This window comes from Cinclus cinclus, chromosome 1, assembly GCF_963662255.1.
Source record: "Cinclus cinclus chromosome 1, bCinCin1.1, whole genome shotgun sequence".
Taxonomy (NCBI): domain Eukaryota; kingdom Metazoa; phylum Chordata; class Aves; order Passeriformes; family Cinclidae; genus Cinclus; species Cinclus cinclus.
In genome coordinates this window covers 125,479,553-125,504,635 of record NC_085046.1, presented here as the reverse complement: position 1 = coordinate 125,504,635, position 25,083 = coordinate 125,479,553, and the positions used below count along the sequence as shown (strand labels likewise).

Here is a 25,083-nt window from a genome sequence, read left to right as displayed (position 1 = left end):
GTCCTAGCTTGCTTGTCCTTGAATTGATTATAATTGAGGTCTATTACATCCTGTCCTCATTTGGCAAATATCTAGACATTTGTTTTGAAAAAAGCATCAATCAAAACTGATGCTGTCCTTTCTATAGTCTAAAGACCAGTTCTGCTGACACCGCAGTCATGAAAGCTGCAATTCCTGCTCACTTCTTTCTGAGCAAACAGTATCCAGACTGTAGCAACAGCAGCTGCATATCTTCCCTGGCACAGAATGATTTAGGGTGGAGAGCAGATTCTTTCCCCTTCAAATCACTTCAGAAAATTCTTGGCAGAAAGTCAGCTCATTTGCTTTGTTCAAGTAAGGAGGCCTGATTTATCAGTACAGAAAAAGTATTCATGCACTGTGCTGAATTGTATTAATTAAGTTTCTGTGTCCCAGACTAGTTGGCTTTGTTATTCTTCTGCTCCCAACATTTTTTAAATGCAATTATAGAATTTAATGTAATTTAATGTAAATATAGTAAAATCTACAAATTTGTGGAAATGTTTTCGATTGCTTTCTCCATTGAAGTTTGTGAAATAGTTTGTGATGCAGTCTGTGATATGAAAGTATTTTTCATAGATTTGACTGTGATTAGATTTTCTGTTTTAGTTTCTTTTAATTTTTTCCTGAATTGCTGGATCTACTAAAGAATATGCCTTGTTTTAGAAATAAGACTTGTGTTTTTGCATTATACACTTCTTAATTTTAGTCAATTTTTCTAAATTCCTACTAAATAATTTCTATATTAAACTATGAATATATTTTTAAAGTAATAATATAAGGTTTTGTGGTATTCACAATAAAATAAAATATTAAAATAATCTCAATTCTGCATTAAATGAATATAGGATGTTTGGGGTCTGGCCCTTTGGTATTATTTGCAGTTCAAGAAGTGTGATTTTATAAAAAACCCACAAAGTTTCTTACTTTTTATGCATGAATGCATGTGCACATTTACATATTATAGAGAGAGCTGTATTATCTCTCAGTATTTAAAATCATGATGCCTGAATGTTTTTCATAATTCTGAGGTGCTGACATCAGAATTTTTTTTTTTGTTTACTCAGCAGGAAATGGATTGTACTTCTGTATCATATTTACTGAAGGAACAGTCAGCTGAAGAGTGAGATTTGCTGTTGTGCAGCCGCAAACTGAGAAGTCACGCAGAAAATCAAGGTATGACCTGTTTGAAATATAAATGGGCAAATTCTTTGAATAAAGTCGGAAGGCAGAATGTCAATAAAGCTTTCAAAATCCTCCCTTTTTCTTCGGCAGAATTAATCTTGTCCTGCTACAATCTGGCTTCAACTGTTCCCTCTATTTTTAGTTACTTACCCTAGCCAGGTCCTCAAATAGCTCACAGCTGGTGTTGTTTGTGTCTGATGTAAAACTGATACAGTCTTGGTTGGCATTTTCATTCATGTTTCATAATCTTCCCTAATGCATACATAAAGACAGTCCTTTGGTGTGCTGGAAGGGGATATTTTTATTGCTGTGCACTACATCAGACCCCCATTGTTTGACAGTTAGGATGCTCTTCATTTGACCACAAAGGAAAAAACAAAAATATTTTAGTGACACTGAAGTTACTTATTTACATTTAGTTGCAGAGAGGAGTCATAGCTAAGTTCAGGAAGCTTCCCCCCTTCAGATTTGTTAAGGGCAATATCAGAGTTTCTTTCTTATTTGTGTATTAAGTCCTTCATACAATCTGTATGCCATGAGAGAGATCCTGTGAGACAGAAGTAGTGGTTTAATTGGCCCTTTGAGAAAAACATTAATTAAAAAAAAAAGAACTTTTCAAACGTCATTAATACAAATCTTGGTTTCACAAAAGAGAATATATATGAAGGACCTTGCAGGAGGTTTTTATTGATCAATTAAATTAAAATAGACACGGTGGGGAACAAATCTTTCAACAAATTTATGAATAAACCCATTACTATTTCCTTACGAAGTACCCATATCGCTAATCGCAGTTTTTCTTCCTACGCTGATGTATATAAGGAGGCTCATTAATATAATTTAAAACATCTGATAAGAGTTAATTTTTGAATTAAGATTTTTTCTTCTTTTCTATTAAATTATCCACCTTTTCAAGCATTATAGATTCTCCGATTTAGAAAATTGGAATGTAGTTGTTAATTTTGGTCCTGTGTCTCTGAGAAATGCATTCAGCAATCCATACAATATTCCTGCATTCTTGTTCCTTTAACTTCACATAGGCATAAAATACTCCAAAATGAAACTGGTTGTTGAATGCAAGCACATTCAGCTTTACCTGTAGAAAAGATGAAACAAGTGCTATGATGAAATATCAAGGAAAGTGAATGGGATTTTTATATTGCATCTTTTATGTTCAAAATTACTTGTAGCTTTGCAGCCATTGTTATATTTAGCAATCTCTCGAGTATCAATGTAATTGAAATGTCATCTGTGGATTAATTTTGGTAATAGACTACAGCAACATTACAGGAAATAAAAGACAGTGATGAAATATTTTCTCTAGTAGATTGTTCAAAAGAAATTTCATTAAGTGGTGTTTATGAGATGGCTTTTGGATAGGCTATCAGGATTGATAGCTCTGTAAAGAGTCTTCAGAAGAATGATACGGGATTAATTTTACTTTAAAAGGTACATTTTTCTATTTTGATTCAACCAAATGTTGACAAATTTTCACAGCAAATCCCTGTTCCTGAATAGAAAGCAGTACAGTAGAATCAAAAGCCTGGTACCTCATTCTTGTTTTAATTATTAGTCTATGTTAGTAACATTCATTTTTGTATTTCAAGGTTTGAAGTTTTACCTCATGTTCAAAAAATGCATCTTCCAGTGTCTTTTCTCCAGTGCCACTCCCTACACCTTCAAACACAGCCTTGTATTCCTAAAAGCACAGAAAACCGCTCCATGGAAATAAGGTACTTTTGCATTCTGTGCAGCACAGACACCATACATTACTTCATAAATTAATCTTCTTTAAGTAATCTTTCTGTATAGAAGACCTCCTGTATAGATTACAATTCTACATAAATCAAAAGTTAAAAGCATATAGTCAGCAAAAGAAAGAAAAATCACATTTTCCCTTGTATTTCTTATCATCATTTCCAACAACTTAAAGTAATTTAGTGAGGGCACTAAAAGAGACTTATTGTAGAATGACATGTGACCTTTCCCTCCTTTGGACAGAGAGCACTGAACTTCTTGTACAAATAGTAACCATCAGAGCCAGAGCTCTAATGGAGCCAAAATGCTGAACTCTGATCATCACATGGCTGCTCCTTTTATTTCCAGCAGTCAGCTGGATTTGCTTTACCTGCATTAATACTGTATCCAAACCCATTAGTCTGATTCGTCATCTTGGAATATCCCGTGCAGATACATTTGACTTGATTTCTTAGGTGTTATGTTTCTGTGTAATTTCCTTCTCTGAGTGCTTGGTTTGTTTTTCCTTTAAAGTAGGAGTTTAGTGGAGTCCACTGCAATGGTTCCCAAATTCATCTAAATATCCCACCATCTCATGAATAGTCTTGCTCCATACCTCACTGACATGGTAACTCAAGATTAGAATGTTCTGCTTGTGCATAGGAGCAGATGCACAGCTCCACCTTTGGGTTTTGTTTCGTTTTTTTTTTGTGGAAAAAGAAATAGACCAGGCATTTTTTGTGTATACCTACTTAGAGGTATCTTAAATATTATACTGAGACAGAGTACAATGGTTAATTCATAGATAAAGTGTCACAGATTAACTGATCTTTAGTAACAGCACTATTTGCATCAATGTTAACATTTCCATCTACTTCTTTGAATCAATTAATGATTTAGAGAAAATTTCTCAGAAGGGAAGTTTTATGGTATATGGGCAATAAATCAGGTTTGACTAGTTGGTGACATGAATTGTTTGGTCAGCTCAGTCTAAAATGCTCTATGGCTGTGCTCCAAAATCTTGGAGGCAGAAGCAATGAAGTGAAACTCAATTTGGGGAGAGTTAATGGAGTAGGAAGAATTTTATTTACTAGGATGTGATTTGGTCTTACTTAAACATCCTTGTAAGAGGAACTTTGTACTGCACTAATGTAATGATGTCTTATCTTAATCTTATCTCTTCATATCAAAAGTCTTTGATCCCATACACATTTTTATGGGCACTTCAGTACCTCTGCTGATTTTCTTCCCCTCACAAAAATTTTTTTAACTTATGTGTACACTCTTCAAAATTTTGCTGATGTCAGCAGATGTTAATTAAGTATTTTTACTTTGGCTTTTTGTTTTAATAAATTAGTTTACATACTGCGTAGTATTCTGCAACACACTTCACTTGCTCGTAGTCCTCTGCATTGGCCAACAGGTGTAAGCCTTCTGGATAAAGTTTTCCACAGGTTGGATACAGCTTCTCTCGGTCATCTTTACTCAGTTCAGTGCCAAACGAATTAATGGTGATGATAAAGGCACGTCTGTCTGCCTCAAACTTAATAAGCAAAACAAAGAATAAAGAGGTGTTATTAGACATCTCATTCTAAATTACAGTGGGCATATTTTGGGGTTTTTTTGTTAGTCAAACTATGGAAATTTAATTTTAAAAAAAGTTGACTTGAGAGCATTGGAAACATACATTATTTTCGAAACTGTAAGTTCTTTGCAAATGCACATTAAATTTAAACTACAAAATCAAACAAGATTTTGCAACCACAGCTTTTATTCTGTGATTTTTTGTTCTAAAAATATAATTTTGTGCTGCTTCCTCATTTCCCTGCTTAGTTACCCAGATGTTGGCAAGAAAAAATATCTTCACACCCTCATGTGTAAGATTATGAAATAATTGTCTTATAAATAAAACTAATAAAGGAAAGGACCAAAAATCAATAGTACTGCTCATAAATCAAAGTGCTTTTGATAGTAAAGATTGAATGAAAATATAAAAAAAAAAATCAGTTTCTCAATGCACATATTTAAAATGATAATTTGATAAAGAGGAGGGGGCCGTTTACTTGCCAAGTTAAAGTTTTAAGTGTTTCAAATAACAGTTAATTTTTAATACAAAGACTCAAAGACTATATTCTGCAAGGTAGTATTTGTATTTTCACTGCAGCAGCAGACTGAAAGGCAATCCAATGTCTAGATCTCGGATTCCTATTTTGTACAAGACAAAATTTCACTTACCATTCTTACAGTATGAATTAAAAATGCAATAGTAAGCAAAAACAATCTTTTCTTCTGTCTTGAGATCTAAATTGAGTATGTTTGTAATTCTTTCCTTTATTCCTTACTTTCATGTTTTAAGAAGAGCAGAGCTTTTGCTAGTTGCAGGGATTGCACAGGAAAAATCTTCCCAAGTATATATAGGCAACTTACATTTTAGGCAACTTACAAAGCTTCTTATGTCGTGAATATTTGAGTTACTTTAAGCAGAGAGGTGCTCTTTTAATTTGAATAATAAGCCTGCACTTGCAACACAAATCTGCTACTTTAGCCAGTAAACACAAATTCCCATCTACTCTTGTGTACAGGAACACACGATAACAGGAACCCCCTACATGCTGGCACTGGTTTCAAAGTAAGGAAAAGGAGTAAACAGTGAAGAAGTAATGAAAAGAAAATAAGTGTACTTGAAAGATCTCTAGCTAATGAATAACAGGGCCAAATTTCACTTCCCTTATTAATAAAACCATTTGAAACCAATAAAACATGTTGAAAGCATTTCAGAAGGACAAATTCTTTCTTTTTTTACTTGTTAAAGTTAAATCATGTAGGATTTAGCTGTTAGACATGTAAAATTTTGTTGGTAGAAACCAAAACAATTGCAACTAATGGTAGCAAGTTTGGGTTCTGCTTCTAGGGGCTTTCAGTTTGAGAAAATTTGCAGGATAATTCCTATCCATACAGACGTCTCAATTCATCAAATCATTGGCACATGAGGTTCTCTATAGAGAGTAAGGCCATGAGGCAATTACTTGGTGCCAGTCCATCTGGTTGCTGCGGGTAGAGGTGGAGTCAGAGGATGACCATTTCCATAGTGCATGTTTGCATGTGGGACACTGCTGGTTCACAGTTCAGCATGGGGCTGTGCTAACAGACACAGCTCTAGCTGCAGTGCAGTCCTGCAGTTCCTTGCCAGATTCAGGGCTAAACATGCAGTGTGGAGAAGAGATCTTCAGTACTCTTAATATGGAAGCTTGGCACCAAGCGTGATGGTCAAAGAGTTGGGGAGCTAAATACCTCAGCCACATTCTGTAGGATCAGGCTGGTAGTCTTACATAAAATATCACAAATAAATAGCAAATATTCTTTTGAATGATTGAACTTTTGTTTGTTTGTTTTTGTTTTAGTTTTTTTGGGTTTTTTTGTGAATCCAACCATTAGCAGACCCTTCTATGCATCTCTTCAGGTTAACAAAATGATACAGAAAAGGAAATCATCTATTAAAAAGTTTGTCCTCCTGGTTGATTGACATTAGATAGGGATTTTAAAGAAGCTTATGAAAGGCTAAATTGTTACCACTGATATAAAGGAAGTTTCACAACATGCTTAGAACTAATCTGCTCTGAGCATGAATTTCCATTGAAAAATGAACTTTCTGAAAATTCTGAATTAATTATGGAAAATACCTTTATCTCTGTCAGGCAATCTTTTATTTTCAAGAAAAATCAAAATACTTAATTTATATTCACTTTAACTTGGTTAAGAACATTTTCTTTAGATCATAATTTGAAACGTTGTGACCTACTTAATTAAAATAGGAAATTACAACCCCTTTTAGGACATTGTTTTGTAAAATGTGATTCAGGCACATTCTTCCCTCAGGATTGAGCTCCCAGGGTTATTATCTCACTTCTAAATGCAAACTTTGAGTATGATGTCACCAGATCTCAGTGAATTGGTTTTTTTGGTTTCCAGGGTGTAAAATTCCTTATCCAGAAAAAAAGACTCCTGGAAGCAAGTGGGTGGTCTAGCTGTCAGCCTCTGCAAAGAATTGTGATAGACTAAGTGATAAAAAAAGAAAAGGGGACCTGAATGATGAGAATTGAATTTTAGAAATTTCTGCATCCTTTATCAAAATAATGGAGACAAAAATATAATTTAGTAGATGCATGCACACTTTGGGGGGAAGGACATTAGGAACTTCGTATGCCACAGAAAAAGATATTAAACTTTTTCCAGTTGAGACAAAAAAAACACAGAATACTCTACTTTTTTATAAGACCCTAATTCCGAAGGTCACTCAACTCTAACCTCAACCACTAATTTTAATAGGAGAGTAAACAAACATAGCAGTGCCATGAAGCTTGAAGATTATTGATTTGTAACTTTAGCCATCCCAAACCAAATAATCAACATTTTTGGTTTTTCTACATAATGGAGAGATATGTTAAAGGGCAACAGGTTGAGATTAGTGAACCATTTGTTCTGTTCTGTACTCTGTTACAGAAAAATATTAACTGGCTCCTCCCTAGTAATGACCTATCTGCTTCTCTAGTCAAAAGGTAAAAGTCATCTTTGAAAACACTATTCATTACATGTTAGAAAACCAGCTATATTTAGAGGAGAAGAAACATTTGACAGATAACTTTGAAATTGGAGAGAGATTTAACAGGAAAAACAAAGTGGGATAATTATGACAACATTGTGGAGTACTTTAATGCATAAAGACTGAATGTTTCTTACCTCAAGAATAGGTCTCATTATTTCTGCTGTAGTACCACCTTGTTTTTCACAAAACTTATAAAATGCCTCGAGGTAAGACTACATGAAAGAAGAAGAGAAACGTTTTAAATGCTGCTCAAGACCTGGGCCAGGATTGCACATAGCCATGAACCTCATTTTTAAATACTTCCATTAACTTGGATAATTCCACCTATAAATTAAAATTTAAGTATGTGCTTAATTACTTAGTTCAAATGAAAGCTGAAATATTCAGGTACAAATGTCTTTTTTACCGTTTGAAATCAAATGTTTTTAGAAATTGCAATAAGACACATATTATGTTTTACTTGCCCTCTAAAGAAGGAACTTTTTGAGCTCCATTGAGCTTCCACTGCATAATAAGGAGATGGCTGAAGGAAACTCTTCATTTATAGGCTGTGGAGGAGGGGATTTGGGCATATGCTGCGCCTGTTGGGCCAGCAGGATGAGGATACATAAACTAATCCCTGCTGCTCTGCCCTAAACCCTGGATTAGGACAGAACAGCAGACAAAGCTTCTGTAATACTGGTCTGCAGAGCCCTCTGGTCTGTTAAGGATTCTGGCATCTGCACCCATTTCAAAATACCTGGGCAGGAAGGACACTGAATATCTCAGAGATGCTGCTCTCCCTGCCTCTCAGTCTCCCAAAATACTGTATTAGAGAACATTTATGTTAAAAATGGGCTAGCTGCAACTTCACATAATCTTGTTAGGAGCTGTCACTAACTATGCAGTTAAGTGAATTTTAAGTAGAGACCTCTCAAGGGGGATCCACTGCAAAGAATTATGCATTAGGTTCTGTATAGTGTTATCTGATAGTAGAGCAGAAGCAATTAATGACCTTGACAGCTGTAGTAAAGGAGAAATTATCTATTAATAATTTAATAATGTTTGCAGAATGGTCCCCCGAATACTCAAATGAGCAAGAAGGAAAAAATTAGATTTGATGATATATGGTCATCCACACACAGGATACAAGAACCAAATATGTGTACTACCAAATTGGAAAAAGTATCTAGTATAGTACTGTGGAACAATTAAAATACATGAAAAAATTACATAGGCATAATTAATGTTGTATTGAATGAGAAAAAGTTTTAAGAATTAAAAATTGACTTTAGAATTTATAAATATCACTTGTAAGACAAGCAGAATTTTCTTTTCTTTCCCCCTAGTACAATCAGATCACTGTAAAATTACTTCCTGCAAGTTGGGGAAAGATGTGAAAGAAGGATGATAAAGATTTTTGCGAGAACATGCCAGGAGGAGCCATTAAAGGATTGGAGGATTTATAGCCTTCAAGCAGATCATTGTAAGAGTAGTGACCTGAGTGCTAAGATTTGTAAAGTACTTTGAAAATGCAAGGCACATGTTAGATGCATATCCTTGCAACACTGTGCTGTAACAATGCTAAAAAATTATTTTAAAAATAAGAAAATTATACTAAATCCTTAAGAAAAAATCATGGTATCTAGACGCAAAACCACCAGACCCTTTCAAATCTCATCTTCCTTATATAAATAAAGATAAATGTTAGCTAAAAGCCTGCCTAGGCTCACTCAGGAGCTAAGTGTTCTCTGGCATTTGGTGTATAACTGAGTTATTCATAAACAAATCTGGATCTGGATATTAGCCTTTTCATATGAGCATTTTCATTAATGAGATATTAAATTAGAATTTGGATGCAGACCTAAAATTTGAAAATTCCCCAAACAGTGGAGTAGAAATGGAAGCAGCTGGTTTCATTCCTGGGGCTGAAATCAACCAGATGACTTCAGACAGCTTGCTTTATCTCACCATACTTCTGTTTTCCCAACCATAAAATAGGGTTAATGATACTGACCTGCTTTGCTGAGACATTTGATAAACCCCAAATATTATCATTTTGTTGCAAAAACTTGCCTTGTACAGTTTGTTGCGCATTATTTCAATGTTCATTTCATCCAGGTCGTTTTCAGACAGGCAGTCTTGGAAAAAAGCAGCTGAAAGCAGAGTTTATAATATAGCAGTATAAATCTGTATGCTGATAATATGTATCTCTTGTCTACTGCTCACCAGTGTGTGAGCAAGGATCCAAGGGTTCTGTTGTACAAGAAAGGGTGATATAATCGGGAGGAAGAAAAATCCACTTCATTTCCCCCTTATCCTCATATCCCCTCCTTTTTAATGAGAATCTGCAGCGAGGGGAATCAATCTGCTGCAGCAAGAGTCCATGTCTCCAGAGAGAATCAGATGGGAATGCTAATGAAAGCCCTAATCTTCTCTGAAGTAAATAGTTTGGTTTTTACGGAGATTTTCTAGTGAAAGACATGAAAAATAATTTTTGTCTGAAATCATGCAGGTATTCTGCAATTGTTAAGGAGAATCCCCTTTCCTATTTTCCTTTTTCTTCTTTGCATATGTAGTGTGGGAAAGGCAACAGGCTGCAGCTGATAAAGGGCACATGCTTTGACCTTGACCATCTGTGCTTATGGGTCCTCTGCAGAACTGACTAAAGAGCAAGGTTTTGAGCAGGGAGGCAGTGGGTGAATTTCACTTGTGCAGCTGGACCATTTAAAAATATTACATTCACAGCCAACATGTGCCTCTCACTGGTCCTGAGCTATCCCGGTGTGGCAGAGCAATACACTATATGCCAGAGTGCTTTCCCAAGCAGTGGCAATGGAGGATGGTATTTACAGAGAGGATGTGAGCCTGGCCATGTTTTGTGGTCTTATCCCTTCCTACTTTTCCAGCATCCAGGTTTTAAATGGAGAATATCAGAAAGTGTAGCCCTGAGAGCTCCCTTCAATATCTCCTTATAGATCTATTGTGCACAAATTTGCCCCATGATTTTAAAGAAATGATACCACTCTCTTCTTTTACAAACTAGTTTAGCAAAAAAATATATATTCTGGAAATTTACTACCAGCTGTGTGAAAACAGTGGTTTAGTTTACCTTTTAAAGCTAGTTTTCAGCTGGGATTTGGTCTTCTGAAGGAAGGATCTGAAGGCTTTGGTAAGGATCAGTTCATAGTTCACTGTGAACAAACCTCTGCTCTCAGTGTAAATCTGTAAACCGTGTCCATCTCTCATCAGCTCTGTCCACTCCAAACTGCAGTCTGGACTTTTTAGTCTGTCTGCACATGGCAGCACTTTTCATTGTAGCTGTCCTGCTCTGTCCCTTCTCTGATTTCACGGTGCAGTGTGCCAGTGCCCAGGCACTGGTGGGAATGTGCTGCAGGGTGGCCTATGTGAGGGAAAGGTGGGACTGTGCTGTGCTGGACACAGCCAGCTCCAGCTGGGACCCACCACAGGGCACAGCCAAATCCCTCAGTTGAGCAGGTGCATCTGAAGGGGACCTGAAAACCAAATTGGGACTTTTTACCAGGGCATGTGATGATAGGGCAAGGAGTAATGGGTTTAAACTGAAAGACAGTAAGTTTAGATTACATATTAGGAATAAATTCTTTACTGTGAGGATGATGAGACGCTGGAACTGGTTGCCCAAGGAAGTTGTGGATGCCCCATCCCTGGAATTATTCAAGGCCCAGTTGGACGGGGCTCTGAGCAACCTGATCAAGTGGAAGGTGTCCTTGCCCATGGCAAGTGGGTTGGAACTGGATGATCTTTAGCTCACTTCCTACCCAAACTATTCTATAATTCTATGGCTCTAAACTCCCCCTGCTCCTTGTGACACACCCTGGCTGTCTGAAGGGATGCAGTGTAACCTGTGGGGATAACAGCGGGGCAGAGCAGAGGAGCCTGGAGTGAAGGAGCAGCAAAGAATCCACTTTTACAAGGAATGCAAAGGAAATATACTTTCCCCAAGTGTCTGAATGTTTCATTATTTTCTGTTTGTTTCCTTATAGCTGGGTCAGTAATTAATTGTGTCATACATTATTAATTAGTAATGAATCAAATTAATTTCCCCACAGATAAAGTCTGGTTTGTCTGCAACAGTACATTGTGGGTGTTCTCAACCTACATTCCCTTTTTTCCACGTTTTTTCTCCCCCTCATTGTGCTGAGAGTAGGGGGTGAGCTAGTGGCTAGGTGGGAATTTTTTTCTGTCTGGGTCCAACCTACCACACCTTCATGAGAAGCAAAACCCAGAACTTCTCACAGTACTGAAGATGAGAACACATAATAGTTTCATATGCGTTAAAATCCATCCACTTCTGTCTTATTCTCAGTGCCCTTCACAGCCTATTAGGTTTTGTTTGTATTAGCTGCTGCACCACATTGAGCAGAGTTTCATCTTCATTTCATAATGTGACATTCCCAAACTTTACCCTGCTTTGCTCTTTGATTTAGCTCTTAAAAATAGGACTTTTTTTTATATTTGAGCCATGCACAAATCTCAAGAGAAAATCTGGGTTCTACCACATCTAATATTTATTAATAGCTGTCTGCTTGATCCTTAGTGAAGATATATTTTTTAATATAATGTAGGTGTTGAAATAAAAATATAGATCAGTGACTACTTTGATTATAAAATATATATATTACATTTGAATAGCATGTTTTCTCTGTGTCTGCTACCCAAGGTGGATATAGAAGCTAATAAATAATAGAACTTAATAAATATTAATAGAATATGTCCAGAACACCACTTTGGAATTGCTTGATCCACAATTCAAGAATTGTGTTGCCAAAACACATCATATCCAGTGGGAATCATCCTGTTCTATAGAATACAGGATTAGTAGCTTTGAGAAAGAAAAAAAAAAAAAAGAAAAGAAATAATTTAGTGTTTTTACCTAATGGTGTGTCAACCAAAATTGCATTGAAGAGTTCAGTGGGGTTTGAGGCAATGCTGACTGCTTCCATTTGCTCAAAGCTCCCCAATGGATGGCACTTGGGAACAAGTTCAGCTATGGGTCGTTGATGTAATGTGCCAGTTATTAAGAGAATTACATTGTCAATCATATAGCTGTATCTAAAAGCAAAAGAAATTATTTTTATAATCAGCTTTCACTTGAAAAAATGAAAACCCCAAAATTTTTGAAAATTAGCCATAGTACCAAAGTATTACCAGAATGTATGTTCATTCTCTATCAATAGCTCATAAAAAATCAACAGAAGTTTTTAAACAGCAAGTAGATAACACACTAGTTTTAACATGACTGATTTAGAAAAAGCACACTTTTAAAGAAGGTGGTAATTTCATATGACTATAATAAGCATAACATCTAAGAGATGTAGATTCACTGTAACAAGTGACAATGAGTGGTATCCAAAGCAAATAATTTGAGCTAGCAACTTTTCTAGTTTGGGATTTCTCTGTTTCATATATACCACCTGGACAAAGAAGTACGTGGGAATCTCAGCACTAAAACTGCAGAGTTTGTGCAGATGCTCCAGTTTTAGGGTTTTGTTCTCACTCAGCTTTAAACATCCACCCATGAGGGAGCTAAGAACAGGCTCTTACAGATTGCTTCTCTATTACTTAAAGTTTCCTTTTGAGTAGAAGTTTTCTATCAGCTCTGTACTAGTTTTAGTGTCAAACAGGCTGATAAGAGTCTTATCAGTGACTCAGAAATGGGAACACTATTCCCTGGAATTCCAGCCATGAGTTTGCATTGTTGACTAAGAACACAGCTAGAAACATTCAGAGATTAATATGTTCTCACCCAAAATCCATGAAGAGGGGGTGGAATGTAGTTCAATGATTTGTGTGAAATATCTTTAACCAGTGTATCCATTATTTTAAAAAACAACAGTGTCCAAAGGTTGTGTATACACATCTATACATTTATGTCAATGAGTGTGAGAAAAGAGCTGCCATAACTTTCATGCTCTCATTTTTATTTCCCTGAAACAAAATGTAAACATTGTATGCCTCCAGGCATCCTAGGACAGTCTTTGAGATCCTGTTAATGTATTAGCCTAAAAGTGGTCAGCTACAAAAAGATGATACTTTTTATTTTTACTTGCATAATAAAAATGCTCCTTGAAAGTTAGTTGAATAGTTAATTTTCTGGTAAAAATATATTAAAAGATCAAGGGGAGTAAATAGTTAGGTAAAATATCATGCTGGTATTTGGCTAATCCATGTTGTTATACTGTTATAAAACAGATCCCCTGTTCTTAAAATTGTTTAAGCCATTCATTTGCAAGTTTCATCTGTTTGTGATGGTACTGAGATCAGAGCTTTCTCTTCATCCAGCATCAAACAGCAGCTGAACTTTCAAAAAAGCTACTTGGATCTAAGTACCTTGCAATATGCCATATAAAGTCCTCCTGGTTTTTATTTATTGGGTTCAAATAGTATAAAAATTATGGTAGGTGTAGGAAGCGTTGTCTTTCCCCCTTTAAAAAAGGTCTACAACTTGCCACATGCCTAGTAATTGAATCACTTCCTGTACATCATGAAATTGTTAATCTTGCATGAATTGGGCTCCCTAAATGCAGGTTTTCAAGTTCTCTGACCTAAACAGTGTTTGAAAATTTTAACCATTTTTAATTAAATAATCAGTACTTCTTCTGCCACTGTTCACATTAAAAAATCTGCTTCTGCTCTTTAAAATAATTAATTGCAAAAGCAACAGCTCTTCAATACACATGAAGTTTCAGAATTTATATTATCAAATAAAGTATGTAAATGTAGCAGTATCAAAGTAATTTTGCTGGTTTTAAAACTTAATAGAAATTCCAATATGTTGCATTTACACTATTTTAACTGCTTTTTCTACTACTGTGTGGTAATCTATGTGGTAATATTACTTACGTGACAAAATTCAGAAAAGTAGCAAGAGGTTCAAAAGCGTGGTTTCTAAAGTAATAAAATTCTGTCAGTAGTTTTGTTTTCAGTTTTTCATCAATGGTGGAAACAGTGAGAGGACCAGTTTCATTAGCCAAGAAGTTGCCATAGTCTGTAGTCTGTAGATGTAACTTCAGATCTGGAATTAAATTCAGGAAAGATCATGAGAATAAACTGTGATATTGTCTGCAACCAAATTTTTTTAAAGTTAATTTCTAATACATTTTTATATTAAGCAACTATAGATACAAAATTGATCCAAATTTGTACTGCCTTCTACCAGTAAGACTTTCTGCATGCTGTAGGTAAGAACAAATAATTTATGCCTTTGTGAGAAGTTTCACCTTCAGCTTTCATTTTCAGACATACTAGGTAGAATGTTACTCATTGCTGTCTCTAGTCCCTCCCTCATCAGGTTTTTTCAATGTTTTGATTTCACTGGTTTGCACCATTCTAACGCCTCAGTTGTTTTGTCTGCTGCACTCTCATGGACTGTTTTGCATTAATAGGAATCATCCTTTTAACATTGGTAAGATCTTAAATATTCCCATTAAACATCTAAATCTCAAGTAAGATTATAATTTTATAATCTTCTGTTATCAGGCTGCCTGAAGAAGAGACCACATCTTGCCTTGCGCACATTCTGGACTCCAAATGGATTCTGTAGTGGAGCGCTTAAAAGGGGAGAGTTTACACTCTCTTAACATTTCTGGTTTGGTTTTCTCTGATTTATGGCTGCTGCTAGCAAATCCTAAGAGGCTGTTCCAGAAACTTGGGTCATTGTGACATTTGCTGTTGGAGTTCTCAACCCTGGTGACTGGGGAAAATGAGTTGTTTCAACCACAAAGTTAAAAGAAACTTTCATGGTATCATAGAATTAATACGACATATTTTCTCTGCTAGTCATTTTTATAGCATGAGGCATAAGCAAGCATTTGAATCAGTTCTTGCTATTCAAAGCAGTTTAATGTTTTCTTTTAGAAAAAGCCCTGCTGCAATGTATAATTGTGTCCAAATGCTATATTAAAACTATTGTAAATTATAGATTTGGATAGTGTCATATGATTTGGGCATTTATAATAATTAGATTTCTATGTGAAATCTGAACTGATAATTAGGGAAAAGGACAGCAACACTCCCACTGATGGAAATAAGGGTGTACCTGTATGGAAGTTAATTTGCAGTTAGCAAGGTAAGCAATTATCAGTACAGTAGCTACTTTTGCCTATTTCCCTACGTGTGTATTTCCTTAGTATGCAATAAGGATGCCTACACTGATACTTAAAGCAAAAGAACTAGTACAATGTGAATCAGACTTCTATGTTTAGCACTGTAGCTTACTGAGATAAACTTCATAGAGTCTTCTATGCAGGTTGGCTGCCACTCAAGGTTGCTGAGTCCTGTCTAGTCTGGCTATGAATGTTTCCAACCCCTCTAGACAACCTCTTCCAACATTTCACCCCTCTCCTTTAAAAATTTCTTCCTTATATTCAGTCTGAATCTATTCTCTTTTAGTTTAAAAACACTGCCCCTTGTTCTATTGCTATAGGCCTTATCAAAAAAGTTTGTCTCCATCTTTCTTGTAACCCTGCTCAGGTACAGAAAGTTGGCAATAAAATCTTCCTAAAATTTTCTCCAGGCACAATAGTCCCAAGTGTCTCAGCTTTTCCTCATAGAAGAGATGTTCCAGCCCTAGTTGCAGATCATCTCTGTGTCCCTGCTCTGGGCTCATTCCAACAGGCCCATGTCCTTCCTGAGCTGGGGACTCTGAAGCTGGGCACAGTACTGGAGGTGGGGTCTCATGAGGGCAGAGTAGAGGGGGAGAACCATTTCCCTCCCTTGCTTTTGATGCAGCCCAGGATACAATTCATTTTCGGGAAAAGGAGCACACATTTTCAGCTCGTGCCTGACTTTTCATCCAAGAGTAGTAGACATCTAAGTCCTTTTCCACAGGTTTGTTCTCAATTCTTTCCTGCCCCAGCCTGTGTTGACAGCAGGCATTGCCCAACCCATGCCCACTTGGCCTCATTGAAGTGAGATTCCCATGGGCTCACTTCTCCAGCTTTGCTGGGTCCCTCTAAATGACATCCCATACCTCAGTGCACCACTCAGTTTGGTGTCACCTGCAAACTCGTCAACAGAGCACTTGGTCCCAAGGTTTGTCACTGGTAAAGATATCAAACACTACTGGTCCCAGTAAGGACCCTTCAGGGGCATCCCTCATCAATGAAGTATTACCAGCTCCTTATCCACCAAATATAGTCTATTCATCAAATCCATATCAAATCACATAACACACTTGGAAAAAGTCGTAGTTTCAGTATAGACTTCCATGTAGGAAGAGGAGAAAGAGAATCCAAATTGAAAAGAAGAAACACGATTGAAGAAAGAGGGAAAGGTAAGCAAGACTAAGAGATAATATAATAACAAGATAAGAGATAAGAGATAAAGAAATAAAGAGATAAATAACAATGTATTTATACCCAGAAATTAGTCTGTGCCAGACCAAGTTTTAAAAAATCACCAATATTTTGATTTTATACCTACATTTCCTGCGAAAACTGTTTATTCCTACTTTTCTATCTTTTGTTGAAAAAGTATAAAAATACTTGGCATATGCTGAGATTAGATAATACTACTTTATTAGCTGCAAAGCTGAATTCCAAATTTTCTCAGTTCCTTTTCTGATGATCCACAGATAGCTACCCTTAGTCACACTCTGTAAATGCCTTTCAAACACAGTAGTTTTCAGGGGTTAACTACTTAAAACAGGCTGTAAAACCCAAATATCAGCCCCAAGTGTTGACCATTCTGAAGTGTGATTAACATCATCATAAGATTAACAGAAACAAAAACCTGCTGATCAAGAGTAGTTTCACAAGACTTGGTTGCTTTTCCTCAGTCCTCTGATTGATTGAGTAGCTTCATAAACCATGTCTTAATATAAGGCACAAAAATATTAAATATAATTCATTAAATAGCCTTACCCATATCCCAAAATGAATAAATAGATGCCAGCATGTATACTGCATGTAAGAAAATGTGTTCAACTCTATCCCATGGTCTTGGCCAAAACAATAATCCACAACCTGCAATACCATATAACATCAATCAGGAATGTCATAATCAGAGTTCACATCAAGACAGAGTCCGGTGCAACTCAGTCTGAACTGGTGGTCCTAAATGACAGTCCTTTCTCTGCTGCTGGCACAAGTAAAGCCTGGGAACTACCTCAGACACTTGCACTAGTGACATGACTTGGTGACTCAGCAGGAGTAGATGGCTGTGCATTACAGGGGCCTCAGACATTCCTGTTCACCAAAACTTTTTATTGATGGTAGCTGCCCCTTTGGAGACCTACACAAAACTTCTGGCCTTTGTCCTGAAGACCCCTAGGAAAGAAATATCCTATATTTCAGTGGTCATTTTGATTGTCATCCCTCTGCATTGTCTATTTCCTCATAAAATTACATGCAGGAAAACAACCATAGGAAAAGACTGACCCTAAATAATTAAATGAGTTTACTCACAACTGAACAGCAAACAAGCACAATTAACTAAAGCATGACTAAAAGGAATTAATGCCCAGAGGGAGACTAGTTTTAGATGAATGCAGTTAAGACAGGAATGATCCTGATCAGAAAGAAAGAGTACTGTGAGAATTTGAACAAAGTGTTAACCTAGTCTCTTGGCATTAACTTCGTGGTATCTTTTCTGACTCCTCACTTTGATAGCAATTACCAACTAGTTGCAGTTTTCTCTCAGCTAAAACTGTTACTTCAGCCACCATGTGCTGGCAGGCCCTGGCTCTGGCAAGCTAAGCACACTTATTTCAGTGATTTTGCTGGGCACAGAGTTGTGATACTTGTCCTTCTGTGACCTAGCCTCCTTCTACAGAGCAGAAGTCTTTTTATCATGAAAAAAAGCGAGAGAAGAACAAAACATTGCATTTAGACACCTCCACACTCCCACATCCCCATATTCTACTTCAAAAAGTGTCAGCAATGTTGCTCTGGGAACCTCATTCCCTTGAAACAGGGCTTGCCATAGGGCCAAACCAGTAGCATGCAGCCTATGAGGCAGCTCCATGGAAATCACAGTAATTCAACCAAGCCAAAAAGGATGTCTAAATGGAGCTGAAAGCCCCTCCTCCTGTCTATATGGCCCTGAATTGAGACAACACAGTGATATCATTAGTCTGTTGACAGTCTTCTTTTTTAATTTTCATCTCACTTATACACTTGCTCTGCGATTATCAAGCAGATGTAAAGCACTGACATACAGCTTTTCTTGTGGTTCTTTAGTAGTGACATTATGGTTTCCTCTCTAGAGATGCCAAAACCACTTTGAAATTAAAAGATCTTTTTGTTCCTGTTTAGGGGTTACTTTGAGTGGTTTTGATTTTTGTTTTCTGCTTGTTTATTTTAGCATGTTTATAGTGTTTTTAACTTAGGCCATTTTTTGTGGTGTGGTGCTAAGCCACAGAATGCAGAATAGGGTAAATTTATTACCTTTTAATGTGAAGACATGATGGCACTACTGAGCAAACATCATAACATTACAGCACAAATCCTCTTACTGAATATTTCAAATTTAAATAAAAAGCAATGCATGAAATTTACTTTTGAGGTAGGGGCCTGTGGGTTTGGTGCACTGTACACTCATGATGATAGTTCAGTATTACATCATCCTGCATGTGCAGAGAAATAAGTGTGTTTAGCATCATTTAAATATCCATTATTTCTCATATTTTCATTATAAATTATACATTTGGTAGGCAAATCATGGGCATCTGTTAGCTGTTGATAATAAGTAGAAAAATGTTACAATGGTGAGAGATGCAGGCAAATGGAGAAAAAGAGAAGTGATAGTGGGTAGTAGAGATGTGCTTGTAGGAGGGCTGATTAAGGCTGCTGCTTCTATTGATGAAATAATTTGCATTCTAAAATTGAATGAACACTAGAAAAAATAGGTTTCAAAAATAAAACTAATTGTTCTTCCTATTATAAATTTTAATTAGGAATGTTTTTTATCTCTCTGTTGTTACTATTGTCACTATTTTTGTTTTATCTCTCTTTTGTCTATCTGCTGCATGTTCTAAAAATATTGTAGGTTTCTGTATCTTAGAAATATTTGAAAACTACTTCATGGTGGTAAATAATTTCCTTGTAGCATGACTTAAAATTTAGGGATTTTTTAGCTATTCTAAACTTAACATGAGAAGTATTCTTTCACGAAAGGTGCAAATAATCCCTTTTGCTTATATGTTTTTAACTCTGTATATTTTCTTCTTATTCAGAAGCAACCAGGGTTTTTTTCATTTTTAAAGCTTTGGAAGACATAATTTATTGAGCTTGTCTGCAGGGAGAAGTGAAGTGACTACACAGTTTAATTTTTCTACCAATCTGTATTTTGTGTCTTTTATAGATGTATGAAGCTGTTATCTTTTTCTAAAGTCTGTATACTTATGCAGCAGGATTTTTTCACTTAAACAATTAAATATAATATCAAGAGATTCTGTAGAGTCTATAAGTTGCATAGATTACAAATGCTGGAACAAATAGGTAAAGAAACTGCTGATTTTGTCCAGCTGACATAGGGAATAGATTTCAGTTCTCAGAGTGATTGTATACATCTGTTCTGTGTGTCTAAATTGCCACTGTATTAAATGGAGAACTGATACAGCTCTCCAGGTTATCAGCAGAAGTAGACACATGCACTTGGTCAGTTGAATAGTATCTAGATTCCACTGGCTGTATTGATAAACTCTTCTTTAACTTCAAGAGGAGCTCTATTCTGCAGACAGGTAGATGTCTATATGCATTTCTTTAAATGTAGTTGTTTTAATCTGAGAGATGAATGGCAAACAATATTCCCAGACTTATGTTATTATTTATATCAATAGTTTAGACAGCCTCAAAACTCTATTGGATAAAGGAATCATCATTCTTCACTTTTTCTTACCCCAAACCCATTACTGCATGTACAAATCAACCAAAGCTTAAAACAGAGTGAGCTTATTCATTCATCTTCTTCTTTTCCCAAACTGATCTGATAGACTGCATATTACAGAGACTGAGTGTACAATCATAGCTTTCATTTTGCAGTCAGGAAAATGAACTTTATGCCCCTTTAGAAAGGTGATTTCTTTCTGTTGCATTTTTTTTCCCTGTCAAGTGTCTAAAGGTAAGTCATATGATTCTTTGGTGCAAGTCTGTCTTCATCAGGCTGTGACCAGTCTTGGCCACAGAAAGCTGAAACTACTCTGTGTTCTCTTTATTACTGTGGCAAAGTCACCTTGAAAAGAGCTTTTCTTTTTTTTTTTTTTTTTCCATTTCCCTAAGTTTTATCTTTGCGGAGTCTAGTTTTCTGTTTCTCGTAAGCCAAGTCTCCACTACTGCCCTAAAACTCAGGAAACAATAAATTACTAAAATCATGTATTTCATAGAGAAACTCAGAGACAAATAGTAAGCTTTTAATAAGATTTTGGAAACTATTTTCTACAGCCAAAATGGTATGAAAGTTCCAAACCTGAACTGTTCTATAGCAAGGTTAAAATCTGTTAGAAGGTTGCCAATCTCCATAAGAACTCTGTGGATAAGATTTCTGAACCTTATCAGTAAACCAGAAAGTCCCATCATCTGTACTGCTTAGCAAATCACAGCCTGCACACAAATCACAGTCTGTGGAAAGCTATTAACTTAAGTATGAGAACAGTTCTTCAAAGGACATCGAGGTTATCTCTGGGTTTAAGAAAAACTCTCAGTAGCTCAGTCTTTTACAAAGACCTAAGCAACAGTGTTTCTTCCTAAATAAAATAAACTAGCAGACTTACCTTCTAGTGTCTCACACTGTGCTAAATTGACATAGTCCGCACTTGTCAAGATCCCAGCTTTGAACCCCCGGACCAGACCCTCCAAGTAGCCATGATCCACATTGAAGTAAAACTCTGAGTATCCTGGCATGGAGAAAAATATATTTAATCTCTCTTCTAGATACTTGATGGCACTGAATATTTGCCACCAACTGTTTTTTCCCTCTTTGGAAGGAGTGACAAATAGTCACGGAGTTCCTGCCAGCCTATGGTTGTGTTTTACTAACTGGTTTCTTCCTGTTTCTTACTCCTACCATAGTTCCAGTACAGTTGATGCTTACACAACAGCCAACCAGTAAATCCAACTCCCTCCTGTCAAAGCCAGAAAATGAACTTATTACTGTTGGAAGAGAAGCCAAAAAGGAAGTAGAAGATTTAACCCCTGCTTGCTCTGCACTGTTTGGAGAATGAAAAAGCACATTACAAACCTTGAATAAAACTGTATTATAACCAGGAAGTTGTCTGAGAATGCCTATAGAGAAAATATTTCTGCAGTAAAATAATAGTCTGTGGCAGAACATAGGAGCTTAGATGGTTTGGTAGTGTCTCTGTATTGCTTTCTTTTTTTAAACATTTTTGCTTGCTGGAAATTTTCTGCTGCTCAACTCTATCACTAAATATGTATACAAATTATAAGAGCCTTTTAATGATTAGTGTGAACATCAGATGATGTACAAAGGTTAAAGGTTTTTGAAGGGTTTGACTTTCATTGTCCTTGGAAGTCAGTATCCAAAATCATAGTTTATCTCAGTGTGCCACCCACACCTAAAAAGACACACTCGTTTTTCAGAGCTTTGGACATATTTGGTGTATTGTGTTGGCTGAAGGCATTCACCATGGCTAGTCATGTCTACTGACCCTTGTGCTGAATGGGGCTGCAGCAAGGGTTGTGACTTGGCAGCTAGTGGGGCAGGGCTGTGACTGCAAGACCTTCTCCCGTCTCCTGAGAGGGGAGAAACTGATGAGATCTTGGTACTCACTGGATTCCTGTCTACACCACGCTGCTTCTGGAACAGCAAGGCTTGGAAGGCTACACAATGAGGCACAAGATGCCTGTGTATTTGGTGCCAAAACAGCCATGCCCTACCTCCTCTAGGAAGGTCACTAGCTGGATGGATTTTTGGCTGGCTGACCAGGAGCCTCCAATGGGCAAGAAGTGGCCACAAGCCACTGGGCAGCTATCCTGAGCCAGTAGAGCAATACAACTGCACCTTGAGGGTCCAATTAAAATTGCCTCAGGCTGGATATTATCCCACCTGATATTATCCCCCCTATCCCACCATGGCAGGGGAAATAATGACAACATTTAGACATTTTGAAAAATCACATGGTCAAACATAAAAACTGTATTTAGCTGGAAGTTCAACAGGGCCAAAACTATTGAAGTTTGCTCCTCATACATTGGGTTTACAGTTTTAAGTCAGTCAGTTCTTAGCACTGCAGAGTTAACCCAACTAAAGAAGAATAAGACAGATTAGGCATGTTAGACAATTCCCTCCCCCACACAAACAATTTGGTTTTGTCTCCCAAGTCTGCATGCCAGCAGTGCTCAGAACCTCCTAATGCAAGAAATTTTCACGAGGATTTTATCGATGAAGTTTAGAAAGTCAGAGAGATTTTTCAGGATCCATGACCACCATCAGTGCTTCCTTACTGACATGTGACAATAACCACATTTTAACTTTAACCTGCTTTTTATGTTGTTGTCATCTCCTTTGTTCCAGCGTGTTTTGCTCAACAGCTTCTGTCACCTTTTCAAAGAAAAGAAACGGGGAGAGGCAATAATAATTGCTGTGTACACTAAGAGCAGCGTGTAGGTTTAACCTACAGACCTCCAAAGCATGTTTCATAAACAAGTAAGGTTTTTTTTTTCAGCAGCTGAGTTCAGGCCTCCCCCAGCTGCATCCACGGCGTATCAGAATGTGGCACACATCCAGCTGGGGGCAGTCCAAGGTTGTGCTCCCAATGAGCCTCCAAAGCTTCAGACAAGCAGAGCCAGTGCAGAAGTGGCTTTGGGATAAATCCTAAATTTAGTAAGGTCATGTTAATACTGCCTGGCAAGTGTAAATACCACCACTGGTGATTCTCCAGTGGGAAAGTACTACCACGGGTCTATAAATATTGATGGGACCACAGCTTGAAGCAAAGTGGTTTAATGAAATCAGTGTCACTTTGAATGATTTCAGGAAATTGGAAAATCAGGATGAAGTCTTGAGCAATTTTATTTACTAAGGGATAAGGTGTCAGTTAATTTGATCCTGATGACAGACTGCATTTGGCAACATAAAAAAATCCTCAGTTCTCTGATTTTTTTTAAGGAAAAGCTATGGAAAAGATATAACTTTAACAGCAATTTAAACAGGATGCACATAGTTAATGCACTAAAATTTTATGTAAATATATATATTTAGTACCTACTCTTGCAATCTATCAAAATAATTACATTTCTTATAATGAGTGGCTGGTACTATAAGGTTTCTTTCACACTTGTAATGGGCACGGTTTTATTAAATATTATTGTCTTTTCTAATGAATTTATGATTTTTAATGAATTTATTTATATAGAGCTATGAATTTGTTTTAACAAATTACCATGCGAGAAAACACGATACTCTCACCTGTTATGTTTGTGCAGTGCAAAGGTTGAGATATTTTAAAAATAGTCTTTTAGCAGTGAGCTAAACAAATATTGATAGTGTGCTTGGGAGGAGGAGTTATTTCAGGTTAAGCAATATTAGCAACACAAAACTCTTCAGATCTACGCACAGAATTTAACCTTTGATACGGCATGTTTTCAAGAGACTTTGAACCAAAATGCATATATTAGTTAACCACAAGAGGTCATCGTAACACTGCTCTAAGCCGCCTTACTCCAGTTTTTTTTCACCTCCACTGAGAGAAACTTGGAAAGAAACATGAAAAAAGTATCATTTTTAAAACCTGTTTTCAGCTAATATAAAGTTAGCAATAAATCGGCCATATTTTGATTATTTACTCAGAAGTGACAGACAAAATCCTTCTGTGTTACCAATGTTTTGGCTATATCCACAGATTTTCCTCGGAACTTCCTCTATCTTTTTTTTTTTTAAACACAGTTGACAGCTCTTAGCCACGAGGTTGACACTGAAGAACAAATGACAAAGAATCAGCAGAAGAGTGAGTAAGTGGTGTTAGATCATTGGAATTTTGGCTAAATCACATGAATTCAAGGTTACTCTTTTTTTTTTTTTTTATTAGAAGTATGTAAAAATGCTATTTTTTTCATCTTGAAATCTCATTTAGAAGTCTATATCAGGCTTAGCAGGCAGGTCTCTGCTTAAATTTTGCTTTATCAAATGCAGAAACAAAATTCAGTCAAGTCTTGCTATGCAATTGGTTGCAAGACAATCAGCATTATGCGTGACAGGTTCACTCTTACCAGTATACAATGTTGCTTCAATGTACGGTGAAACAGATTTCTTCATTTGTGTGTGTATACTGACTTTTTTTTTTTTGCAGTGGGAGATTTTTTTACTTAATTTCCTATCCTGCCTGTGGAAAATTCTCCCTCTTACTTGTAAACCAGAAGTGATTTTAAAAACATAACCTGTTTTTCCAGATGTTGCACACTCCCCCTCTCCCCCCTCCAAAAAAAAAAAAAAAAAAAAAGGATGATCAGTAAAAATTATAAGATGTGCACTACTCAGATTAAAAATATTTTAATTTTCTAACACAACTTAATAATATCTAAATAGACTTAGATTCTTTTGGAATGCTGTGTTCCTTGTGT

General features: G+C 36.5%; 1 protein-coding gene across 1 annotated transcript; it reads right to left on the bottom strand.

The window, feature by feature from the left end:
* Positions 1-2,137: 2,137 nt before the first annotated feature.
* Positions 2,138-21,405, bottom strand: ATP6V0D2 (ATPase H+ transporting V0 subunit d2). Its single transcript, XM_062502779.1, has 8 exons — positions 21,276-21,405; positions 14,408-14,579; positions 12,438-12,616; positions 9,599-9,678; positions 7,678-7,755; positions 4,307-4,483; positions 2,825-2,902; positions 2,138-2,299 (listed from the first exon to the last, which is right to left on the bottom strand). Exons 1-8 carry the CDS (start codon positions 21,403-21,405, stop codon positions 2,138-2,140), a joined length of 1,056 nt encoding a protein of 351 aa, XP_062358763.1.
* Between the last annotated feature and the right edge of the window lie 3,678 nt (positions 21,406-25,083).

Coding starts and splice junctions, on each gene's coding strand:
- ATP6V0D2 (XM_062502779.1), bottom strand. CDS start 21,405: ATGCCAGGATACTCAGAGTTTTACTTCAATGTGGATCATGGCTACTTG. Junction 7,756..9,598: donor TGCGCAACAAACTGTACAAG/GCAAGTTTTTGC, acceptor TCTTTCATGTAG/TCTTACCTCGAGGCATTTTA. Junction 2,300..2,824: donor ATGCATTTTTTGAACATGAG/GTAAAACTTCAA, acceptor TCTTTTCTACAG/GTAAAGCTGAATGTGCTTGC.